The sequence below is a fragment of the Mytilus trossulus genome, chromosome 5 (assembly GCF_036588685.1).
Source record: "Mytilus trossulus isolate FHL-02 chromosome 5, PNRI_Mtr1.1.1.hap1, whole genome shotgun sequence".
Taxonomy (NCBI): domain Eukaryota; kingdom Metazoa; phylum Mollusca; class Bivalvia; order Mytilida; family Mytilidae; genus Mytilus; species Mytilus trossulus.
The window spans coordinates 16,617,681-16,628,349 of NC_086377.1; the positions used below are offsets into that span (position 1 = coordinate 16,617,681).

General features: G+C 32.9%; 1 protein-coding gene across 1 annotated transcript in view; it reads right to left on the minus strand.

The window, feature by feature from the left end:
* The window catches only part of LOC134718600 (carnosine N-methyltransferase-like), a 30,999-nt gene extending 20,622 nt beyond the window's left edge, over window positions 1-10,377 (minus strand). The window contains exon 1 of the mRNA XM_063581228.1: window positions 10,227-10,377. Coding sequence (XP_063437298.1) covers window positions 10,227-10,309 — 83 coding nt within the window. The 5' untranslated portion in view covers window positions 10,310-10,377. The remainder of the gene's footprint in view (window positions 1-10,226) is intronic.
* Between the last annotated feature and the right edge of the window lie 292 nt (window positions 10,378-10,669).

Below are 10,669 nucleotides of genomic sequence, written 5' to 3' on the forward strand. Positions count from 1 at the left end.
GTGGGTTTGTGCCCTGAAAAAAAGTTTTATAACTTGTTTAATTGAAACTTGTGCAACACATATACCTAAATAACTATATAACATAGAAGAGAGCATCATTCGTGTCAATGTTTTGTTCCTGTTTACATTGTCATTGATATTTTTTCAGAAAGCCTGAGGCAAAGCTCATGAATTCCTGTCATTAGACATTACATCCTAAATTAACATAATTACTGCTAATTTTAATGTGCGTATTGTTATGCGTTTATTTTTCTACATTGGTTAGAGGTATAGGGGGAGGGTTGAGATCTCACAAACATGTTTAACCCCGCCGCATTTTTGCGCCTGTCCCAAGTCAGGAGCCTCTGGCCTTTGTTAGTCTTGTATTATTTTTATATTAGTTTCTTGTGTACAATTTGGAAATTAGTATGGCGTTCATTATCACTGAACTAGTATATATTTGTTTAGGGGCCAGCTGAAGGACGCCTCCGGGTGCTGGAATTTCTCGCTACATTGAAGACCTGTTGGTGACCTTCTGCTGTTGTTTTTTATTTGGTCGGGTTGTTGTCTCTTTGACACATTCCCCGTTTCCATTCTCAATTTTATAGAATAATTATCAGTATGATATACGTACACTATCATTGTACAGCCCAAGTCTTCAGTATATATAATTGTTGCATTCATTCACTCCTGTGTTCAGTCATTCAAAAATATTTAAACATCAACAAATGAACTTTAATAAGGACAAGAAAACACTAGAAAAGATACGTACATACAACCCGTGTTTAAGTGTATTTGAAAGAGAAATAAATCTGGTTAAACGATGTAAAAAGGAGAAATATATCTGGTTAAACGATGTATAAAGGAGGAAAAAATTGTAGATATTGCATTACGATGCGTTCTACCTAATAGCACGTGGATATGTTTACATATTTAGACTTGACCCAGTATGACCCGTACCTTGTAGGTCACCGCCGTCGTTTAAACACTTGACTACAGTCGTGTATAAGCTAGACAATAAAAAGCTTAAGCCTGTACTATTTGTGTGAAGTAAATGTGTTTGTTCTGTACATTTAAATTGTTTTACCTGATAGCAAGGACATATATCTATCCGTTTCCTTCTCAATTCACTTTGTCAAATTCTTCGAGCTTCTTCAAAACATACGTATTACTGCGCCCGGAAGTGAAAAAAATATGAGAAATCCTCGTAAAATAATGCTATTTTCAATTTTGTGGAATCCATTTTGTTATATTTATTATACAAAGATAAAAAAAAGTTACGATTAATTATGAATTTGCATATCATTATACGGAACGTTTATGGACTATTTTTTAAGTCGGTCGTTTTGACGGGAAATCATGTACACATACACACGTAGATTGGCTGGTACCCGATTGTAATGTTACACATCAAATATATCAAATAGCTAATACCCGGAACGTAGTACCGGGAACCAGGATAATACGTAGACAACATGCATAACTTATACCGAAATTGAAAACGCTTTACGGTTTCTCGTTCATAAACCGAATTCCGCTTTGAATTATAGAAGATGCAATATTAATCATGTTCAGTCGACTTTTCATTGTTATATCAACGTCTGAACTAATTAAAGAATCTTTATATGTCAGATAACACTTGAAATTGACCTGACCTCTTTCCTCACGGAATATACAAATAATGATAGTTTGTAGTCAGGTTGACTGCTTATAATGCAAAATACACACTAATAACAAGTTCTATAAAACGAACAATACACACTGATCGTTTCTTTAGTCCCCAATGTCATGAATGTAAATGAAAGAAACAAAAACCATATCATACCATAAAAAGAAGAGGAGAAATTCGAACATTTCCGGATCTATTTCTGGCCAAAAGACCCCCAGCAAAGATTGAGTATGAAAAGATGAACCTCATGACTTAAAAGTCAGGCCTTAAAGCACTGCCTTTAAAAACTGTATATATATTGTGTACATACAACTGTTAATCATATTGGAAGTACACCACTAATTCATGGTCCCATTGCTTTCTATGTTAAATTCCTCCGTTTCAAGCAGGCACACCTCTTTTATTTTAAGTGCAAATAAAGTGGCAATCATTGCATGTCAAAGCAACACCTTCTGGTGTCCTGTACTGAAAAAATCAACATACCTTACAATGCATATAAGAAAGAACTGGTTCCCAGAACTTCGGATGTACCAAAACAGGTACTTCCGATCTGACAAAAAGGCAAAATGTACCCTCCTTTTAAAATTTCATGCCATTTTTTTATTTTTCAAATTTATCAGTCAAAAATTGTTCTACAATGATCACCAGTCATGCAGCTTTCATTTGATACCAAAATTAATAAAATATTCTAATTATTTTGAAAGTTATGTCCATGCGTAGGAACTATTTTGTGTTAAATATGTACTACTTTCTGGTATGTGCTTTCTGGCCGGGCCCGAATTAGTGGTGTTACACCTATAACAGAACCAAACTTGCTATATTGACTTGAGCATTACTTTATTTCATTCTATGATATATATCAAGCAATAAAAAACACATAAAGCTTTAATCCAAGTACTATTTTATTAATTTTAATCTCAAATTGGACTGGTAGTAACATATGGGTTATTTAAAGAAAACTGCATGTGTATATTACCATTGGCCAATATACTTTTTTTATTTTCAATATCATTGTTTTATTTATGAATTTCTATTAGGAAAGCTATGTGTTTACTATTAGTCATACTGTTATCAGAGGTGTTTCATGAAATAAAAATATATTAGTCCAAACTTAAGACATAAATGAGAAATTACCCCCCCCCCCCTTTTTTCTTGAAATTGGAAAAAGGCTTTTTTTTTTGTATGAACCATAATTCTGTGGTTAAACATAGATTAATAAGAGCAATTTATAAATCCCTCAGCTAGATAACTTGCTAAACTGGTTCAAATTGCATATACAGTGATATTTTAGAATTCTTATATGAGTATATACCATTTGCCTAGATTGTAAAAGGCTACCATAAGAAAAACAAAAAAACTTGAAAAAATCATAAGATAACTTTGACCAAGAGCTATTTTTTTCTATATATGGGCAGGAATTCACTAATGCTACTTTAGTGTGACATTGTAAGAAAAAAATAAAAATCATTATAAGCTTCTAAATTTTTTACAAATTATTGCTACAAATGGTGTCCTTCTATTTGGAACCAAAAAATCATTTTCAAACTTGCGTCAGTTTGGAACCAATGCAAATAATGAATTTGGAGCATGTAACATGGACACTTTTTCCAAATTGAGATTAATGATTCCTTAACTTATTCAACATTCAATATCATATATATTGATCACAAAACATTGTCTATCATCAAAACTCTAAAATGTATATTTTCATTTCTTTCAGAAATTTTGTGAAAACAAGTTTCCTCTACTTTTCTGTCAATGTTACATGCAATGTTTAAAAGATAAATACAGTAAGAATCATTTTCTTTCTGAACATGTAAAGGCTCTTTTTCATTGTGTTACCCTCACATTAAAAAATTGTATTAATATTTTTGCAATTATCTCATTTCTGTCATAAAATAGTGACTTAAATGTTGCATGTAACGTGGACACAAAATATATGAATAATGAACCATGCCAGAATTGACCTTAAAAGATATAAAAAGCCTCCAAACAACCATCTGAATGTAAATTATACAATTATACTGCCACATTTCTCATATTTGATATTATTTAAATAGTGGTTAATACCAAAACCATTCACCTAAATTTCAGACAGCAGACAAATTTTTTAACTATACCAGTAGTTATGCTTGTTCATCATGTGTTCATGGTGGTACACTATGGAAGGCTAAATTAAAAGATATTCAAATGTCAAAATAACCAGAAAAATCAAATTAAGACCAAAGATAGATCAATTGATGAAGGAGTCATCCAAAATTTCCACAACATGAAACATTTTTATATCAGTAAGTAAGCAACCCGTTTTTTTATGCACAGGGATGAGATTGATAAGAAGACAACCACACAACCATCAGCATCCACAAGTTTCTCACTCAATAACTAATACTGACAAAGTAAGGGTACAAAATGATTACATGTATCCCTCATTCATGTGACACAGTTACACTTAAAATTAATAGTATGAAAAACCAAGACAAAATATGGACAAATCTACAAGAGGTTGATACAGCTGCATTTATTGAGAATCTTATTTTCAATCGTTTACATAACTTCTATAAAGAACAATTTGGGTTTCATCTTTGAGGTTGTTGTCTGATAGACATATTACCACATATCTGGTTTTATTTCTGCTGGTAAATCTTACATTTATGATAACTTTTTAAGGTTTAAACAATAAATTTTATTTCAAACATTCAAAACAAGTTTCTTGTTTCTTGTTTTCTGTCTCCAACATCTTCAACTATCTATCTGAAAAAAAACCCTCAAAAAAACCAATTAATCTACCCTTAATCAGAACCAAAATCCATGCATAGATTATAAAATTTACAATAATATAGAAACTCTCAAATATCTTGTTTCCATTTTTCAATGCCATTTCATCTTGAAAACTTGTTACCTAAACTACAGGAAGCCACAATTTAAAGGGCCCCATAATGACCAGTGTAAAACAATTCAGAAGAGAAAACCAACACCCACTAGACCATAGTCCTGTTTTCAACTTTATTTGGCCTTCTTTTACTTTTTTGTTTTATAATTAGCGTCACTGAAGAGTCTTTTGTAAACGAAAAGCGTTTCTGGCCTACAAAATTTCAATTCTGGTATCCATGATGAGTTTATTATTATTATTTTGAAATCAGAAGGAGCCTGAACCTCTTATAATGCAAAAGATATTCTGGAATGTCAATTATTGGCATAACAATTAAAAAAAAAATGTTACAAATTGAATTTCTCATGATTTCTATAATGAGCATTAGTAAATACACATGATACATGTGTTGACTGGTGATTGAAAAGGGATAAATAAACAAGATTTTGAAATAACTATCTTCTACACTGCTGTAGAATGGTCAAATTGGAGATCACTAGTATGTCTGCATACACAGTCACCATCATCTGGTTTTCTGACACAGACAAACACTACTATCTGACTGGCTGAAAGGACCGTCACCACCTGACTCACTAATAGGGACCTTATCAGACTGGCTAACACAGACATCATAATCTGCCAGGCTGATAGCTAGGGTTATCACCATCTGACAGGCTGAAAGGGATATCACCATCTGACTGGCTGACAGGGACATCACCATCTGACTGGCTGACAGGGACATCACCATCTGACTGGCTGACAGGAACATCACCAACTGACTGACTAATATGAACATCCCCATCTGCCAGGCTGACTAGGACATCACCATCTGTTGGCTGACAGGGACATTACCCTCTGACTGGATTACAAGAACATCACAGACTGACTGACTGACAGGAACATCACCAACTAACTGATTGACTGATATTTACATCACTATCTTCCAGGCTGACAGGGACATCACCATCTGTCTGGCTGCCAGGGACATCACCATCTGACTGGTTGACAGGGACAGTATCTTTTTGCAGCATCTTCCTGAGAGTTTTCTTCATCACATTTATTGCTGATCAACTTTTTCCTTTTTAGGTTTATATTGCCTGTAGATTTTTTTTATTAAAAATTGCATGTAAATTTTCAAGACCGACACCAATTTTGTTGTCAATGAAGAAAATACACTTCTAAAAAGAATGTCTAAATTTAGAAATAAAGATGAAGTTTGATGGTGGTAAAACAAGTTAAATTATCAATAATCTCTTAATAGAGCAAAGGAGTTAGTAAATGTTATCAGTTCTGTTCATGCGTGTAACATTGACAGAAAGTAAAAGGTTGTATGTCAATGTTACATACATGAAGACCAGAAGATGAAAGTGGTGTGCTAAATAGTCAACTTTGGAGAAATAATATAATTGCTGCCCAGTAATATCTAATTAATCATTTAGGTTATAAAATGTTATATAAATGTCTGACTTTAAGGAAGTAATACCTTTGCATGTAACATAAAAAAATCTGGACACAAAATATTGTTGTCAATGTTACTAACTAGTGTTAAAAGACAAATTAAACAGGAAAACATAAAAACGCTTTAATTTTGTAAAATAAAAAATAAGATAATAGCTCCATATGGCAGTAAGTTTTGTTTACGCATGTAACACTGGCCTGAACATGTGAAAGTCTAAATAATAGACTCTGTCAATGTTACATACACAATTTCTTAATGAAAAAAAAGTTTAATTTGGGTTTACTTTATACATTATTTTTTAAAATAAGTATCATAATAATAACTTTGAATATTAAAAATTAGATTAACTGTTGATTTCAACACAGTAAAATCTTCTCATGTAACACAAAAAAGACCTGATACAAAAATCGTAGTCCATGTTACTCATAAAGTTATCATAGGAGCATCAAAGAAATTGTGTGATGACAATATTTCAGATGTTAGTCATTTATAAACTCAGATAAACTCATTTTAAAGCTCATAACAGAGGTTTGGAAATCAATGCTTTTAAAACATTATAATTCTGGGTTATGTATGTAACATTGACAGGAACACCAACAAATGATGAGGAAAAATTGCTAGTCAATCAGGAAAAAAATAAACACAAATAACTAAAACTCATTTATTTCTTTAATATCATTTTAATGAAGCAAATTTTAAATTTCAACAATATTTTATTGATTGAATAATTGTATGCACATTTATTAGGTTGTAGCATGTAACCTGGACGCAGAAGATGTGTCAATGTTACATGCCTTTAAACGATAAGAATTACAAGTAAATATTGTAAAGTCTAGAAATCAAGAAAGATCAACAACTTCTCTGTTAAGAATTCAGCATAAATTTACATTTGATTTAATATTATGCACTGGCCAGTTATGCTTTAAGTGTAATAAAGTAATATTGTTTTTATTCTGGTGTCAATGTTACATTTTATGTTTTCAAATTAAGTGGCCAGTTATCTTTATAATGCTGAGAATGAATACAAGTACTAGTTAATCAAATTGGCAATTAATCTGTGGTATTTCATGTAAAAAATTAGATTGATAAGGCAAACCGTACAAAAAAAAGCTTTTGAATGTATCATAGACACCTTTCCTTGGTAAATATTTTCGTGTCAATGTTATGTACAGAAATCTCTCCAGCAATAAAATGAATATCGTAAGGGTCAAACCTGTTTAAATACAAGATAAACTTATAATTGTTGACAAAATTGCAAAGCAAGTCACACATCATTATCAAAGAACCTAATTTACACAAAAAGTGCATGTAACACTTCATTGAGAGGTCAAAATTAACCTTGTCCCACTCTCTTATCATCTGCTTGATCACTGGTAGATGCCAAGTGTGAAAGATGACAAAGCCACATTTTAATGTAATTATCAGTGGGTTGAAATTTGAAAAAAATAGTTATGTTAATGCTTACTATAAAAAGTATACAACTGTTATAAAAAGATGAGTATTATTGGGCAGTATTGACACGAAAATGAAATAAATTTTCTTACCTTCTATATTTTTCAAACTTCAGTTGATTGATAAAAATCATGAAATCCAAATTGTAACCATTGTTGACACCTTTCAAAATTTGCCATGCTGGACCAATAACTTGCTTCCAAAGCTAATCAGCTAATGAAAAGGTGCATGTAACATTTGTTGACCCGAAAAGTTACATGCACTTGTCCATTTTCAAACGTATTTTATTTGCAGCAATAATCGGATTCTGTACAAAATGGGGTTTCTAAATGATAGACTGATCATTTTGCAGTTGATTTTCAACTATTATAGTAGAACAATTCTTCAGGCATATTCTAAATATGACTAGGGGTTTTGCCACTGCAGAAATGTCACACTTTTTGTCTACAGTTTTGAACTGCCAGCACATAACAAGTGCTGATTTTTTTAATTTTTTTTTAATTGGATCCATTTTTTTTGCATGTGGCAATAAAGACTAACCCACTTTGCTATTTAAACAATGTTTATTCTCCATATTTGCATGATTTCTTTATTTTTTTAATTGGATAAACACTATTGACCCTAAAATTTCACTAGTGAATTCCTGCCCATATACAAGTCATAAAATATATGTTTCATTGATTTCAATCAGAAAAAATGCAAAAATAAGAACTTGGAGTCAAGTCTTAACTGCATGCATGTTGTATGACCATAAAAGGCTAACATACTTGAGTATGCCAATTTAAGGGCTTAAATTTCCCATAAGCAGGACTGTTGACCCCAAAAAAATTATTAGACATGATTACTAACATCATATTTGACTTATTTTCATTGGAATAGGTACAACTTCTAAAAATTGGATTTCTGGTGATTCTCTGTAATAGGAAGTACACCACTAATTCATGGTCCCATTGCTTTCTATGTTAAATTCCTCCGTTTCAAGCAGGCACACCTCTTTTATTTTAAGTTCAAATAAAGTGGCAATCATTGCATGTCAAAGCAACACCTTCTGGTGTCCTGTACTGAAAAAATCAACATACCTTACATTGCATATAAGAAAGAACTGGTTCCCAGAACTTCGGATGTACCAAAACAGGTACTTCCGATCTGACAAAAAGGCAAAATGTACCCTCCTTTTAAAATTTTATGCCATTTTTTTATTTTTCAAATTTATCAGTCAAAAATTGTTCTACAATGATCACCAGTCATGCAGCTTTCATTTGATACCAAAATTAATAAAATATTCTAATTATTTTGAAAGTTATGTCCATGCATAGGAACTATTTTGTGTTAAATATGTACTACTTTCTGGTATGTGCTTTCTGGCCGGGCCCGAATTAGTGGTGTTACACCTATTCATGATGGTGGATGTTGATTACCAAGATTAATACTGCTATAGAGGTTGTCCTGAAGGACAGAAGAAGATTCAGCGGTAAGGTAATTATCAGATTATGGACGTTAGTCCGAGATTAATTACTCCGACGTCCGTCGGCTGTTTAGCTAGACAAGCTCGGGCCATGGGACGTCAGAGCTCGTTCCATATCAAAAAGTGGGTATTTGTCCACCCAAAATAGATGCGCTGCTTCCTCACGTCTGGAGTGGACTGAGGGCCTTGAAATTATATAAATCGTGCATCAATCTCTTCAGTTTTCATTTATCTCTTCATTTATGTAAGTTTCACCTACCTGCCAAACCTTTATTTTTCTATATTTTAACATTTTTCACAGAGACCCATGATTTCTGCATTTTTGACTTTCACTTTCAAATGGACGTCAAGTTACGAAAGATTTCGTGGCCTCAAGACTCATATATGCAAATATTTATATTTTGTTACCTTCTTTATACATGTTATAGGAGATTGATGTTTAACATTTAGAAGCAACCACGTTTTTTCATCTAATTACAGGAGATCGGTAACTAGCATTTAGTTCCGACCACGATAACAATCGGCAGCTCTCGGACATTCAGGTAACTTGCAGCGTAAATGAACGAGGTGTTACATTTTGGTCATTTGCACTGTTTTCTCGTGGTCACGTGATAATCTTTGAAAATGAAAGGCAAATTGGAGAAATCATGGGTCTCTGTGAAAAATGTTAAAATATAGAAAAATAAAGATTTGGCAGGTAGGTGAAACTTACATAAATGAAGAGATAAATGAAAACTGAAGAGATTAATGCCCGATTTATATAATTCCTAGGCCCTCAGTCGGCTCCAGAAGCGAGGAAGCAGCGCATCTATTTTTGGGTGGGCAAATACCCACTTTTTGATATGGAACGAGCTCTGACGTCCCACGGCCCCAGCTTGTCTGGCTAAACAGCCGTGGGACGTCAGAGTAATCTTGGACTAATGGACGTGTGCAAATATTTACTTTTTCATTTGGGAGAGCTCTGAGGTCCCACCACCCCAGTTTGTCTGACAAAACATCTTTGGATGTCAGAAAGTTTGAAGGTTCATAAATAATGTGTACCCACATTATTTAGGCATTTCCACACTCTTTTTATCTATTCTGTCCCAATGTTCTCAAGGAATGTAGACACAAACTTCCAAATAACCTCGTATAATACCAAAATTTCACTCGGTGTGAATAGTTTAGAAATCCATTCGCCTCACAAAAAAACACAAACGGAAGTTGAAACCAAAAGATTTGAAGAAAAAAAACACGGACAAGATAGAAAGAAAATCGTTTGAAGCCATGCAAAACAATGCAAATTTTGTATACTATGTGGGAAATATATATGTTTGGATGATTTCTGGAATACCTGTAGTATTTGAACGCATTTATTATGCGTAAAAAGTGTTCTCTTTCTAACTGCTCTTCGTCTTTCGAATTTTCGTCCTCCATGTTTTTCAGTAATCCCGGATCTTTTTATAATCGATCAATTTCTTCGTTATGTAAAACGCACTTCCGATCAGGACAAAAAGGAATTGTTCAAAACCCAAGAGAGATGTATCATATAACGAACAGCCATGTACCAGTAAAATTGATGTTCGCGTAATATTTATTTCAAAATCAACAAATATCTTAAGGGAGCTACCATCTGATTTTTATTGGGGGGAGGACAGGAGTTTTGAGTAAAAAAAGACAGGATGACAATTTATGTAAAAAAAAAAAACAGGATAAACTAAAAAAAGGAAGAGACAGGATAAAAAAAGCCTGACTGTGAAAAATAGAAAGGCAGGACAGAGATTACAACTAAAAACA